The sequence below is a fragment of the Hylobates moloch genome, unplaced genomic scaffold, assembly GCF_009828535.3.
Source record: "Hylobates moloch isolate HMO894 unplaced genomic scaffold, HMol_V3 SCAFFOLD_9, whole genome shotgun sequence".
NCBI lineage: Eukaryota > Metazoa > Chordata > Mammalia > Primates > Hylobatidae > Hylobates > Hylobates moloch.
This window is the reverse complement of record NW_026652284.1, coordinates 59,877,906-59,894,049: the sequence shown is the minus strand read 5'-3', so window position 1 is coordinate 59,894,049 and position 16,144 is coordinate 59,877,906. Positions and strand designations below refer to the sequence as shown.

Below are 16,144 nucleotides of genomic sequence, written 5' to 3'. Positions count from 1 at the left end.
CTTCACATTTAAGGCCAGGGTACTGTGTGAAATCAGAGAAACTTCGAATTCTCTTTATATTTAGTATCTAAAAGTTTTACCACTTAGGAAGAGGTTTCCTCCCTTTGGTGAATCACCACCTCCAGCATTGACAATGCCAGATTAGATGGAACACTTTCAACCCTGGGGTCAGGTATTCTTGCTTCTGCCTAAGGTTTTTAATTTTAATTGACTCCACTGCTCCCTCTCTCAGGGTTTAAAAAGACTCTTATTACTGGGAAAAGAGTCGTTTTAGTTTTCAATTAAGAAGGTTAATTAAACATCAATTTTAGTTCTTTCCTGCTTGGTGTTTGAGTGACAAGAACTTTTCCTCAAATATCAAAGGCTGAGGAAATGAACTAGAGGACGGATTCCTGGGACAAAGACATATGAACCTGTGTCCTCACCACAGAAGCTTTTTAGGGAGAGTGGCAGACAAACGTATTTCTCCTTCAGAACAATCTCAATCCTAGGGTAGTGGTGTATGTTGCAATGCTACCCTGGGGAGAAAAGTGATAGAAAGCTGTGTTAAAGAGACGTCTTAGCTAACAGCCTTATGTGACAAATAGCATGCCATTTTTCAATCAATGTCATATTTCTAAGTCCTGTAAGGAAAGCATTTGTGGGAGTGGTTATTTGACAATTCATATATCATTTTGATCCATTTCTGACCCCTAGATTTGGTCAAATGGACTTAAAGATTTAATTAAGAAAAAAATATGACTTTTAGCTGTTTTTTGGAGTTTGAGTGGAGTGTTCATATGAATTCTCAGGTCTGTGTATGTATTAGTCTGTTCTCACACTGCTATGAAGAAATGCCAGAGACTAGGTAATTATAAAGGAAAGAGGTTTGACTCACATTTTCACATTGCTGGAGAAGCCTCAGGAAACTTACAATCAGGTGGAAGGGGAAGGAGAGGAAGGCACTTTTTTTTCACAGCGCAGCAGGATGAAGTGAGTGCAAGCAGGGGAAATGCCAGATGCTTATAAAACCATTAGATCTCATGAGACTCACTCATTATCACAAGAACAGCATAGAGGAAACTGCACCCATAATTCAATTACCTTCACCTGCTCCTCTGCTTGACATGTGGGGATTATTATAATTCAAAGTGAGATTTGGGTGGGAACACAGAACCAAATCATATCACTCCACTTTTGGTCCCTCCCAAATCTCATGTCCTCACATTTCAAAACACAATCATGCCCTTCCAACAGTCCCCCAAAGTCTTAACATTCCAATAATAACCCCAAACTCAAAGTCCAAAGTCTTATCTGAGACAAGTCCCTTCTGCCTTTTAGCCTGTAAAATCAAAAGCAAGTTAGTTACCTCCCAGATATGATGGAAGTACAGGCATTGGGTAAATACACCCATTCCAACTTGGAGAAATTGGACAAAATGAAGGGGCTACAGGTCCCATGCAAGTCTGGAATCCAATAGGGCCGTCATTAAACCTTAAAATTCCTAAATGATCTCCTTTGATTCCATGTCTCACATTCAGAACTCCCACAACCTTGGACAGCTCCACCCCTGTGGCTGCAGGGTCCAGGACCCCTCCCAGCTGCTTCCATGGGCTGACATTGAGTGTCTGCAGCTTTTTCAGGTTCATGATGCAAGCCGTAAGTGGACCTACCATTCTGGGATCTGGATGATGGTGGCCCTATTCTCACAGCTCCACTAGACAATGCCCCAATGGGGAATCTGTGTGGGGACGCCAACCCCACATTTTCCTTCTGCACTGCCCTAGCCAGAGGTTCTCTATGAGGGCTTCACCCCAGCAGCAAACTTTTGCCTGGACATCCAGGCTCAACACCACATGTAAGCTGCCAAGACTTGGGGCCTGCACCCCCTGAAGTGTTGGATCCAGTTGTACATTGGCCCCCTTTAGCCACAGCTGGAGCTGAAGCAGCTAGGATGCAGGGCACCATGTTCCAAGGCTGCACAGAGCAGGTGGGCCCTGGGCCTGGCCTAGGAAGCCATTTTTTCTTCCTAGGCCTCCTTCCATTTTTCCAGCCTTCCCTCCAGGCCTCCAGGCTGCCGTGATGTTCTCTGACATGCCCTGGAGACATTTTCTACATTGTCCTGTTGATTAACATTTGGTTTCTCATTACTTACACAAATTTCTGCAGTGGGCTTGAATTTCTCCCCAGAAAATGGATTTTTCTTTTCTATTGTATTGTCAGGTTGCAAATTTTTTCAAACTTTTCTGTTCTGTTCTTCTTCTTGAATGCTTTGCTGCTTAGAAATTTCTTCTGCCAGATACCCTAAATCATCTCTCTCAAGTTCAAAGTTCCACAGAGCACTAAGGCAGGGGTAAAATGCTGCCAGTCTCTTTGCTAAAGCATAGCAAGAGTCACTTTTACTTCAGTTCCCAAGAAGTTCATCATCTCCATCTGAGACCACCTCAGCCTGGACTTCATTGCCCATATAAATATCAGTGTCTTGGTCAAAACCATTCAACAAGTTTCCAGGAAGTTCCAGCTTTCCCACATTTTCCTGTCTTCTTCTGAGCCCTCCAAACTTTTCCAACCTCTGTTACCCAGTTCCAAAGTTGCTTCTGCATTTCTGGGTATCCTTATAGCAACATCCCACTCCTGGTACCAATATACTGTATTAGTCTGTTCTCACACTGCTATGAAGAAATACCTGAGACTGGGTAATTTATAAAGGAAAAAGGTTTAATTGACTCACAGTTCGGCATTGCTGGGGAGGCCTCAGGAAAATTACAATTATAGCAGAAGGCAAAAGAGAAGGAGGCACCATCTTCACAGCACAGCAGGATGGAGTGAGTACAAGCAGGAAAAATGCCAGATGCTTATAAACCATCACATCTTGTGAGAACTCACTCACTTATTATGAGAACAGCATGGGGGAAACTGCCCCCATGATCTGATTACCTCCACCTGGTCCCGCCCTTGATACATGGGGATTATTACAATTCAAGGTGGGATTTGGGTGGGGATACAGAGCCAAACCATATCAGTGTATTCATGGAATTACTATATTTGCCTCCTTCAAGTCTGGTAAAAGGGAATATTTAAACACATATTATGAAGCATGATAAAATCATAAGAATTAGAGATGGAAAGAAAAATAAAATTACCTAACTACAAAATAGGACTTACCTACTTTCGTGTTCCTATGTACTTTCATTAGAAGAGGATGCAGAGCCTGTTGTTCCTAACTGGATTCCAAATCAATTAATTCTTTCTGATGTTTGGCTCACACATAGGTGAGGTATAACCATTTCATAGAAATAGGTATAATTTTTAAAAATGTTTACCTTGTACTAGTGGCTTAAGATATACATATTTGTAATGTTTATATTTGGTTTGATTCAATTGTCATGTCAACCTTATGAGATAGGTACTGTTGTTCCCATTTAATATTAATAGGTGAATATTTACTATTAATAGGCAAACATTAATAGGTAATATTAATAGGTGGAACTTTAGTGCTTGGGAGAGTCTAATAACTTGTGCAAAGAAACAAAAATATTAAGATTTGGACCCAGATCTGTCTGATTCTAAAGCACATGCCTTTAGTAACTATGCATTATTCGTAGAGAAACCTAAAGAGTATTTAGATTTGGAACTTTATTTTAGACTTAAAATATATGTTAGAAATTTGATATGGTGTTTTGGAGAAAAATGAGAAGAGGTTATGTCCAGTGATTTGAGGTCTCGACACCAGTTCCTATGGTGTACTATATGGATAGATGCATATTTATCTATGTGTCTATGAATGAATGAATGGACTATTACGTTGTTGACTGAGAAATTAGCATTTATATATGCACAGATATAGACATATCTATGAATTCCTCAAATAATTGATAGGATTTTTATATGTTGTAAGTGGGTTATCAGGAACTCAGTACACAATTTCCTATAGAATCAATGTTATATGTCATGCTTATGTATTAAAACCAATCCATAAAACATTCATAATTTTATGTTTGTGTATGATCGTATCCCCAGACTCATGAGTGGTGCCTGGAATGCAGAAGACAAGAAAATGCTTTGTTAAATCAATCAATAAATAAAATGAGTGAAAGAAACTGAAGGACAATACTAGTAACATTGAATATCTATTTTTTATTTATATTGTTGCTTCTATTGAAAAATTACTTTTGGAATTCCAACTTGGGATGTCAGTAACTTACCTTTCCTCCTTACTTGCCTAAATACACAAAGGTGTGAGTGGAGACTCTTCATCGGGCTACTAGTTTATTTTTCACAATGTAGGAAGTGGTATCCTACAAGCCAGAAATCATTGTACTGGTATGAAGGGATAAGAAGGGGATTCTGGGGTTTGGGAGTAGAATTTCTAGGAAGAGGACTTTGGAAAGGTGCAGTAGTGTGGTGTGGAAATGTGGAACAGATAAGTTCATGGAAGGGAGGGAGGTAAAGAAATCTTTACTGATGATGAGCTAGAATCTAGAAGAACTCCTGCAGCCTGGCCGAGGTAGCCCTTAGCATATTAAAATTATATATAAATCACTATAGTGTGTGCGTGTGTGTGTGTGTAATGGAAAGACTGTTTTTTTGTTGTGGATAATAGAAATCACTCTCACCATTTTATAGCCACAGCACAAGCATGTGCACTCAAACTTCATATCACAGCCCATTTATTAGAAGTAATCCTCAAAAGAGACAGAAGATTCATCCACACCAGACTAACAGGATTTGCGAGTTAGGCAAATTCATTGAACATAAAACTGAAGAAAATATAGCTCTTACTCTATTTTTGATTCATGCACATTCCCTTAGAAGAGCTCTATATAGGATGATGATGACCGTGAGGCAAAAGAAGTCCAAAGAAACAGAGTATCTCCACGAGAGTGCTTAGAGGTAGGCTCAGATTTCTTTTTGCATTATCAATATTGACCTAAAATATATAGAATCTTTGGAAGAAATGGAAAATATTTTCTTCCTCTCAGTTCACATATGTTTCCCAGAAGGCTTAAGCTCTCTAAAATATGTACTAATATTCCTCTGCTATTACATCAAATAATATACCTGGACTGCATCCAGGTACTGCAGTCTTTGTTAGAATCCTCTTTTTTGACCAATACCCAATTCATTTCTTAGTAGAAAGCTTGTTAATATAAGAAACTCTTTAATCCTTTCCGTCCACCAAGATACAATCTTGTGCATTACAGTAGCACTGCTTACAGAAAAATGTTCCAGACAGCCTTTCAGAAAGTGCACAGGTCTAAATCTCAAACTACTGAAATGTACTCAATGGCCCTCACAGCCAATTCATTTCTACCCAGGGCATTACAAGAACAACTTCAATCTAAAGTTACCCTTGAGGGTTCTTCTGTAGTAAATAAATTAGAACGTGGGTATTTGAGTTTCTCACAAGTTTTCTTAGTATTCCCTTTCTTTTGGAATATATTTTTGTTCTAATCAGCAATCATTTGATTGTCACCAAAACCCACTCAGATAATTTAAGCAAAAATGAAAATATGTTGAAAGGTACAACGATCCAATGAGAGAAGTGAAGTCAGACCTTACAGAGAGCTGGAAGCAGAAGTGGGAGGTCGCTCTGCTCCACTGCAGCCTCCCTGTCTGTCTCTCTCCCTCTGGGCCCATATGGTGTTTCTGCTCTCCACATGCTCTCTCTCTCTCTCCCTTTCTCTGCTCCTTCATTTTCCTCTCTCTCAGCAGTTTGACGTTCTTGTACACATAGTAGAAAATGGCCTTCTCAGTCCCCTAATTGTCTACTCAGTTTGATGCTAACAGAGACAATGAACAATCTCCAGATAAACCTCTGGTAGAGAAAATCTAATTGGCCTCGTTTGAGTTAGTTTTCCTCTCTCTGTGGCCAAGGAAGAGACAGAATGATGGCTGCAAGAATCTGTTACTGAAGGTTGCAATAAGGCAATTTTAATAAGTTGCTAAACAACAACAAACATTTATATAGCATTTGCTATAAGTCAGACACTGTTGAAAGTTCTTTGCATGTAGTAGGAAGGCATTGGCTGGTCTATGTCTCAAAAGGTGTCCACAACAATTTAGTGCCTCTCAGGGTCTGGATAGCCATTTTAGTCTATGTTTTCTATGTGTGTTCAAATAACATCCTAATGTAACTTGTTTGTGACATATGTTTAACAAAATTTTCTTACGGATTCATATATCTTGGGTAGCCTGTGATACCTTTGATCTTTATTCTTTCTTCAATTCTAAATTTGTCTTTGTGTCCTCAATCATTTTATTATGTGATTTTTTTTCTAGTCATAAAAATCCCTGGAGATAGTGGCTGTGTTTTGCTGAGTTTTGTGCACTGACAAGACAGAATGATACCACAGCAGGAGTTGGGTCTTTGGGGTCAGTTGGAAGGGGTTTAAATTCTAGCTCAGATAGTTCTAGCTCTAGGACCTTGGTCAAGTCTTTTAACTTCTTCGATTCTTGGCTTCCTCAAGTTAAAGTGCATAAATATGTATGTTACATGTAGTATTAGAAATAATGCTTATAAAGTGCCCAGCACATAGAGGCCTTTGGTAAATCATACATAATAAAGTTTCTCGTTATATATTTATTTTTTGTGTGAGTATGGCATACTGGCATTGCTTAAAATAAGTTTTTTGATGTATTTTTGTTGAAACGTACTAAAGTTAATGTACCTGATTTTCATGGCTGCAAGGCCTCATTCTGATACGAATACAGAAGGGAATAGAAAGAAAATAGAAGAGGTGGAGGGACAAATATTTGACCATTGATCAAGTTACGAATATTGGCAATTAGAATAAAAATGCAAACTGCATTATGTGTGTGTGCACATGTATGTGTGTGTGAGAGATAATAATTTTTAAAATTTTTAAAAATTATTTATTCTTTATTTTAAGTTGACAAATAATAATTGTATATATTTATGGAGTACAATGTGATGTTTTTCTTTATGTATCGATTGTAGAAAGATTCAATCAAGCAAGTGATTATCAGAGTCTGGGGATGGGGAGAGGAAAATATGGGGAAAGGGGAGAATAATGATTTTTTAAAAATCATTGTTCAGAATTGCAAAGCTGAGGCTTCCATTGATGGTCATTCTTCATCATCCTAGGTTGTCTATATGTGATTTCTAACAGGAATTCAGCAATGTTATTCTCCCAATTATTCATACTCAAAAACATAACAAATGAACCTACTTATAGACTTATTTTCTCTATAGTTTATGCAAAGCCTTTTGCAGCATTGTCTGCCTATTCTTTAATCTCCTGTTAGAAACCACCTATATGTCTTTATCTTTCTAGTGTCTTAAATTCCTCCTATTCAGGTATTGAGTTCAGATGTACACAAGTTTCTTTTTTAGGAAATTTATATTCTTTTCTATTTTAATTCATTTGGGCAATTTCACTTTTAATTCTTTAAAAATGCCTGGTTATCTACTCAATATATAACACCCTGGACCAAGTCCAGGCAATGTCATTCATTAACAATATGACTTTCAACAACGTTCTTAACTACTCTGTGTCTTAATTTCCTCGTCTACTAATACATAATTGGGCTAACAGTACCTATCTTAAAGGATTTTTTTTTTGAAATGGAGTCTTGCTCTGTCACCCAGACTGGAGTGCAATGGCCCAGTCTAGGCAGTCTAGGCTCACTGCAACCTCTGCCTCCTGGGTTCAGGTGATTCTCCTGCCTCAGTCTCCTGGGTAGCTGGGACTACAGGCATGTGCCACCACCTCCAGCTAATTTTTGTATTTTTAGTAGAGACAGGGTTTCACCATGTTGGCCAGGTTGGTCTCAAACCCCTGACCTCATGATCTGCCTGCTTTGGCCTCCCAAAGTGCTGGGATTACAGGTGTAAGCCACCACGTGCCCAACCTTAAAGGATGTTTTGAGGATTAAATAGGATAACTCAGAGTAAAAACTCATGAAACAGTAGTACCTGGTATGTTTAAGTGCTTGATAAATATTACTTCTTAATATCATTAAACAGGTAAAATTTGGATATACTTAAGCATCTATTTTGATATAAAAATTTTCAACCTAGAAAAGAGGTAATCATCTGAGTATTCTTATAAAGGATTCAATATTTTCAGCCTCCGTTGGGTCATGATTTTGTCCTAAATTACCTTAACTTTCTCAGCCACTCTCAGGATAACAGTAATTTACCACACTGCCATGCTTTATTTCTGTTTTCATGTAGGTAACTTCCCATTCTAATCTACATTCTTACCTATCTCTGTAAGTCTGAATTTCTCTGAAATTCTTTTATAGTAATAAGGAGGTCCACATATGGAAAATGTTAAAAAGCCTAGCAAGAAGATTGCAAAGGACTGTAGATTGCTTCTTCACTGGTATGCATGTCACTAAAGTGATAACTAAGTTGCCACTTGGAAGCAGCTTTTCTTTTGTGAACAAACCTTCCAAAGAAAAAGATACTTAAAAATGCAGGATGTAACATAGTTTCCATACAGGACAGAAACATATTGAGGAATAAAATAGATGACAGCTTTTGAGTATGGTCCACTGGGCAGAGGAAAATCGAACTTGAGGTTAGAAGATGTGGGTTATAGTCAGGGTCCATACACATATACATGAGCATGTCGCTGACAAGTGGGCATCGTAACTCTGTTAGTCCACTTGTGTTGCTATAAAGGAATACCCGAGACTGAGTAATTTAAAAGAAAAGAGGTTTAATTGGCTCATGATTTTGCAGGCTGTACATGAAGCATAGTGCCAGTAACTGCTTCTGATGAGGGCCTCAGGAAGCTTGCAATCATGGCAGAAGGTGAAGGGAAGCCAGTGTGTCACATGGTGAGAGTGGGAACAAGAAAGAGAAGGGGAGGTGCCAGCTAGTTTAAACAATCAGATCTCATGTGAACTCATTACTGCAGGGAGGACACCAAGTTATTCATGAGGGATCCACCCCCATGACTCAAACACCTCCATCCAGACCCTACTTCCAACACTGGGGGATTACATTCCAATATGAGATTTGAAAGTGACAAACATCCAAACTATATCAATAACTCTACTCTATTTTGAGGTTAAAATATTGTGAAACATTTGAAAGAACTTTGTAAGCTCTTGGTTAAGTCATTAGGAGTTGTGTAGACTATTTTGATTCTTGAATATTTACCATATGCTCACAGGTAAGTCATTTACTTTTTATACACAGCTTAACTTCAAATATTTACAAATGCTTATTGTTAAATATTTGGCAGCCTTGGCATTGTACAGGTCCAAGATTACATGCAAATGAGTTTGTAATTACTATCTTGAGAAGAAATGTCATTTAAAAAATTGCAGTAGATGGTACCAGAGGCATCCTGTTCTAAAATTTTATCCTTTGGAAAAATATCACATCTCTCTGCAAGAGACAGTAGTTCTAATTTGTTTGATCAAATACATGCAATTTGTGCCTTTCACCATAGGGTATTATAGCCTACAGGCATACACATAGCATTACTGAAGGAAAATGACTGCCTGATTATGTCCTGAAAAACTAATGAAAGCATGTCAAAAGAAAAAAAAGCCATTGCCTTCTACAGAATAAAAGAGATTAGTCATAGAATTAGAAGGAAATGAATTTGGACCTTTGAAGAAATTGACTCCCTGATAAGAATGCAAGTCAGAGAACTGAGCAGGTCATGAAGGCCCCCTGCAATCCAAGGCAGCACACAGCTGTGTGTGTACCTTTGTCAGGATTGTTTTATTTTTTAAAGCAAGTTCACCACTTAAAGCAAAGATTGGGAGTCTAGATTTCAGGAAAAAAGGCAGCAATTGTTCCCAAACAGAATTATTGGGCAAGAGAACTTGTGAAATATAAGTCTAATTTGTGCTTAGAGAAAAAAAAGCTCTTTTTGGTAAGGGCAGGTGAATGTTCTATGTGAGATTATTGTTTGGATAACCTTTGGTTGGGGATGTAATGTGGTGGCAGGATCTCAGTATGGCTATGCAGGTGTAGTGAGTCATCTTAGAGAGAAAACAGCCTGGGAAAGTGAGATGGCCGATGGGAAAGTGAGATGGCCGATCTGACTCCCTCTCCAGTTCCCATAGCGGAAGCTACTGGATGGGAGAACACAGACTAACACATCCCTTAGGCTCTGGGGTCATTTCTGTTTCTAGTAGACTGCATGGGGCTTAAAAAACCTCGTCCTGGCCAGGCGCAGTACTCATGCCTGTAATCCCAGCACTTTGGGAGGCTGAGGCGGGTGGATCACCTGAGATCAGGAGTTCAAGACCAGCCTGGCCAACATGGCAAAACCCCAGCTCTACTAAAAACACAAAAACTAGCCAGGCGTTGTGGCAGGCACCTGTAATCCCAGTTACCCAGGAGGCTGAGGCAGGGAGAATTACTTGAACTCATAAGGCGGTGGTTGCAGTGAGCCGAGATTGCACCACTAGACTCCAGCCTGGGCAACAGAGTGAGACTCCGTCTCAAAATAAAAAATAAAAAAAATTAAAAAAAGTAAATAAAACAAGTAAATAAATAAATAAATAAACCTAGTCCTGAACACCAGGCTTACCTTAACCTTCCTGATGATCAGGCCCTGATTTATTTGCAGTACCAAACTCTTGCCTACTTCCTGTGGGCAGGTCACTGTCTTATTTCAGTATCTGAATCCCCGAAATATTCCCATGTACCTTTGTCGTGGTTCTTTTCCAGTACTGCAACCCTGCTTTGCCCCATCTCGATGCTCCCAGGGGCTTGAGGGCAGGCTCTGAATCACAGGCACCTTGGCCATGTACTTGCATTCCACTGGTCTGCTTGCCTATTACAAGAGTTCCATGGCAGCATACTCCATCAAGCTGGGGTGACTTCTGATGATGCTATGTTCTAGAGTGTAAGATCCATGAGGGCAGAGATTGTGTCTCTCTTATTCAGCATTGTGTTTTCAGGATCTTGCATGGTGCTTAGTACAGGCTAGGTGCTGAATACGTTTTTATTTATTTATTTGTTTTTTGTAGCCAATGTCTGCTTTAGTTATCTGTGCTGCCCTGACTAATCCATCTTATCTGGTTCTGGTCATCAAAACCTGACCATCCTCTGCTGATTGATTCCCAATACTTACATACATAATTTAGTTGAAGTACCATGCTAATTATTATTCATAGAAACACTTAGCACTTTTCATCACTGAAATGTCTTCCAAATTTAGTTACTTAATCAACCACAGATTTGTGTGGAGGTGACTATAAAATCTGATGAGTGATGATAAATCATTGCAAAGTATCATGATAGTTTTTAATAGGAAAGAGATAAATGTGAAGATAATTTCAGATTAACTGTTGTAGGGAAGTCAACTGAGCAGCGTGTGTTGTCTCCCATGGTTCCTCAGATTAGCTATGCACAATGAGTCAGGGACAACTGAGTTCAATCTTGAATCTACCAATTATTGCCTGAATATTATGAACATGTTTACAAACCTAAGTCACCTCAGTTTTCTTGTATGTGAAATGGAAGTAACGATAGTAAGTACATGAGAAAGCTGTGACGATTAAGTGAAATAACACATGGAACACCAAATACTGTGTTTGGCAAATAGTAAAGTCTTAATAAATACCCAATAAAGAAGTAACTCTACAACACCGTAGCTCAAATCAGAAATGTAGAATTTCCTGGAATTTTGAATCAACGGAAATTTACTTTTTGGTTCAGTATAAAGAGAGAGAAGGCTTTGGAGCCAGAAGGCCTGAGCTTCCTCTTCTCATTAGATTGGAGAATGTGGACAAGTCACTTGATATGACCAGGTTGCACAAATCCTAGATGTGTAGTTCACTTGGAATACAATGGTAATTGAGCTCCTGTGGAGTTTGACCTCATATCCTGGCATCTCAACTTTCTTACCTGTAAAATATTTATATTAATATTTTTCAGGGCTGTAAGAACTGAGGCAATGTTTACAAAGCTCAGTGCATAGTATATGGTAGGTACTTGATAAGTAGCTATCATTATTTCGGGAAAATAAAAATGTACATAATGTTTAATATCATGTGTAAAGTTATATCTAAAGTTACTTTTAGTGAATGAATATTGAAATATTCCTAATTTGGTTTTGAAACAAAACCATAATGTTTGCAGCTATAAATGCCTGGAGAAAATTTCTACTTTATAGAAAATGAAAAATAATCCTCAGATAAAGGACATTTTCCCCCAAGTTCTCATTATTTTTTTCTTTTCTAAGCTTTTAGAAGTCTGCTTCATGCAAATCTCTCACTCTATTGATGTATAGATTAGCTCTCTTTATTCTATATTTTATCTTTCAAATGGAAAACTCCTTTCTTTGGTAACATCCCATTATCTTTTAACTTGATTTCTTTCTTTACATCCGTATTCCTTCCTGACACCGCTATTACCATCTTCCAAACTTTAATTTTCATTTCACTTTCCTTCTTGGTAGGAAGCTGAGATGATGGGAGAGTTACCTCTGTGGTTACATCAAGTTTTATAAAACTCTGTTCTAACAGACTGGTAAAAGAAATACTCCCGATGGCCTTGAAGAAGTAAACATCCATGTTGTGAGACACCTGATGAGAGGATTATGTAGCAAAGAACTGTGGGCAGCCTCTAGGAACTGAGAGTAACTCCTGGCTGACAGCCTGCAAGAAAATGGGGACCTCAACCTTACAGCTACAAGAAATGGAATTCTGCCAACCCCTACATGAGCTCGGAAGAGCATCTCAAGCTCCTGATGAGAATGCGGCCCAGCCAACATCTAGGTTAAGACCCTGAGCAGAGGACCCAGTTAAGTCAGGTCTGGATGCCTAACCCATAGAAACTGTGAAATCAACAAGTGGGTATTGTTTTAAGCTGCTAAGCTTGTGGTAATTTGCTATACAGCAACAGAAAACTAATATGCATCTCCTTCATTGGACATAGTACACAAGCAAGTCCCTGATTGCCCTCGCAATGTGATGTGACAATATTGTTTAATCTTGCAGCACTTTTATTACATTATCTATCATACTATATTGTTATTGATTATTCATTTGCCTGTTTATTGTGTTTTGTTTAATGATCCTGGGTTATTTATAAACATCTAGGCAGAGAATCAAGACAAGTAAAACAATGCACATTTGCAGAACATCCCCAGAAGGTAAGACAACCACTTGGCTGGCTGGGTGCGGTGGCTCACTCTTGTAATCCTATCACTTTGGGAGGCCAAGATGGGTGGATCACTTGAGGTCAGGAGTTCAAAACCAGCCTGGCCAACCTGGTGAAATCCTATGTCCACTAAAAATATAAAAAAATTAGCCAGGCATGGTTGCGGGCGCCTATAGTCCAAGTTACTCGGGAGGCTGAGGAAGGAGAATCACTTGAACCTGGGAGGCAGAGGTTGCAGTGAGCCAAGATCGTGCCACTGCTCTCCAGCCTGGGCAACATAGCAAGACTCTGTCTCAAGGCATGGTCCCAGGAACGGGTCCCTTGGCTTCCTGCCTCAGAAGTGCAGCAGAAGACCTCACAGGAAGGTGAAGAGCTTCCCTAAAGATGACCCTTCCAAGGCAGTCCACCTCACAGCCTTCCTGGGATACAAGGCTGGCATGACCCACATCGTGTGGGAAGTCGACAGGCCAGGATCCAAGGTGAACAAGAAGGAGGTGGTGGAGGCTGTGACCATTGTGGAGACAACTATGGTGGTTGTGGGCATTGTGGGCTATGTGGGAATCCCTCGAGGCCTCTGGACCTTCAAGAACGTCTTCGCTGAGCACATCAGTGATGAGTGCAAGAGGCACTTCTATAAGAACTGGCATAAATCTAAGAAGAAGGCCTTCACCAAGTACTGCAAGAAATGGTGGGTTGAGGATAGCAAGAAGCAGCTGGAGAAGGACTTCAGCACCATGAAGAAGTACTGCCAAGTCATCCATATCATTACCCACAACCAGATGCGCCTTCTTCCTCTGTGCCACAAGAAGGCCCACCTGATGGAGATCCAGGTAAACGGAGGCACTGTGGCTGAGAAGCTGGACTGGGCCCGTGAGAGGCTTGAGCAGCAGGTACCTGTGAACCAGGTGTTTGGGCAGGATGAGATGATTGATGTCATTGGGGTGACAAAGAGCAAAGGCTACCAAGGGGTCACCAGTCATTGGCACACCAAGAAGCTGTCCTGCAAGGTCCGCTGAGGCCTCTGCAAGGTGGCCTGTATTGGGGCATGGCATCCTGCCCGTGTGGCCTTCTCTGGGGCACGCACTGGGCAGAAAGAGTACCATCACTGCACTGAGATCAACAAGAAGATCTATAAGATCGATCAGAGCTACCTTATCAAGGGTGGCAAACTGATCAAGAACAATGCCTCCACTGATTATGACCTGTCTGTCAAGAGCATCAACCCTCTGGGTGGCTTTGTCCACTATGGTGAAGTGACCAATGACTTTGTCATGCTGAAAGGCTGTGTGGTTGTAACCAAGAAGCGAGTGCTCACCCTCCGCAAGTCCTTGCTGGTGCAGACCAAATGACAGGCTCTGGAGAAGACTGACCTTAAGTTCATTGACATCACCTCCAAGTTTGGCCCTGACTGCTTCCAGACCATGGAGGAGAAGAAAGCATTCGTGGGAGCACTCAAGAAAGGCAAAATTGCAAAGGAAGAAGGAGCTTAATGAGAGGAACAGATTTTGCAGCTGGTGGTGTCTCAATAAAAGTTATTTTCCACTGAAAACAAACAAACAAACAAACAAACAAACAAACAAACAAACAAACAAACATACAAACAAACAAACAAACCACTTGGCTAGATGACAGCTCCAAGTCTCAGCCTATTCAATTCAGAATAGCTGGACAATATACCTGGTCAGGTGTCTTTTATTATTGTTCTTAAGTGTATTAAATAAGAAATATATGCCATTATGTTTATTGTAGGAAATGAGAAAAAAGATAAAAAGAATATTTTAGTGATTTGTAGGGTAAAGAAATGTATGGAGGAAAAAATACTGCTTCATGAGGTTAGTAAATAATTTATTAATTATTTGAAAAATGTTCAGCATTGCCATAAAGTTATTTTAGTAGGAAGGCATATAGGTTTTAGCTTTGTGTAGTAGAAAATATAAAAGAATTGTGTGATTTCCTCCAAATCAACATCTTCATTCTTTCTCTTGAATCTAAGTGCACAAGATTCACCTTCACATAACATTTTTGAAAGCTTGAAATGGAAGAAAAAACCTTTACCTCTACTGTTTAGTATTTTAACTATTCAAATGCATTTTTTTCTCTAGTGCATAAGCTCATCTTTTTTTGGGTTTTCATTTTCATCATTATGGCCTCAATAAATGAACCTATGTCATTGCCATCAAAAGAAAAATAAATTATTACACTACAGAATAAAAGAAGATTATGAATAATTATTTATATAGGCTAAGTCTGTAGGGCAATTAGAAGAGCAATTCAGTTTTATTTTTCCCGTATCCACAAAATTCCTCCTCTGACTCTGCTATTATAGCTGTATGCTTCCAAATATGAAAAATAGAAATAACCTGATTTCAAATGGAGATTGATAGAGAAGAGCTGCTTACAAAACTTAAATATCTCAAATCAAGTGCATTTTTCCAAGATACATCTTATTTTCACTTTTTCTCTCCATACCTGTCTCATAATTTAAGAATAAATGAACCTATTGGGAGTTGTAAGTCATTCTGATTTGGGGCCATTTGTTGAGGTGATCTGAAGCTAAACTGAGAAGTAGGCAATGCTTGCATCTAGCATCGTTTTTAGCCACCTTATTTTGTTCCATTCCAGTTGAGGGGATCCCATTGGAGTGAAACACCTAGTTCTCCCTTCCTAAATATTACCCCACTTCAGAGATCTCCTCCATTCCAATTCAAAGTTACCTGTGTCTTGTTTTCTCAGCGTTTTATTAGGTAATAGGCTAGAATTCAAATTAGTCAGTTGGTTCTGAGAAATTAATGTTTTTTTCCTACTGAAAGATAGCAACTCTTTATTTTAAATGGCAGTTTAAAGTTTGCAGAGTACATCCCCAAGCACACCAGTAATCTAGCAAGTATATATTTCATTCCCTATTTTGCAGAGGAAAAAACTGAGAAGTTAAACGACTTCACTAAGGTTAAACAAATAAGAGAGAATCCTGGTCTTTTGTTTCTAGCCTTTCCCTTATACTAAGACTGCCCTGGACATGTAATATATTTTTGGCCAATAAGAGACTACTATAATTTTAGG

The 16,144-nt window shown here is 39.2% G+C and overlaps 1 protein-coding gene and 1 pseudogene across 3 annotated transcripts in view; one reads left to right on the top strand and one right to left on the bottom strand.

The window, feature by feature from the left end:
• Positions 1-16,144, bottom strand: part of STMN2 (stathmin 2) — a 149,953-nt gene that overhangs the window by 89,349 nt on the left and 44,460 nt on the right. Inside the window, exon 1 of one of the 3 annotated variants that reach the window (XM_058444021.1) lies at positions 2,711-2,730. The exons of the other annotated variants lie outside the window; for them this stretch is intronic. Within the exon in view, the coding sequence (XP_058300004.1) occupies positions 2,711-2,720 (10 nt within the window). The 5' untranslated portion in view covers positions 2,721-2,730. Of the gene's footprint in view, positions 1-2,710; positions 2,731-16,144 lie in introns of those variants that run through there. 3 annotated transcript variants of the gene reach the window in all.
• LOC116812659 (large ribosomal subunit protein uL3-like) lies at positions 13,432-14,574 on the top strand (annotated as a pseudogene).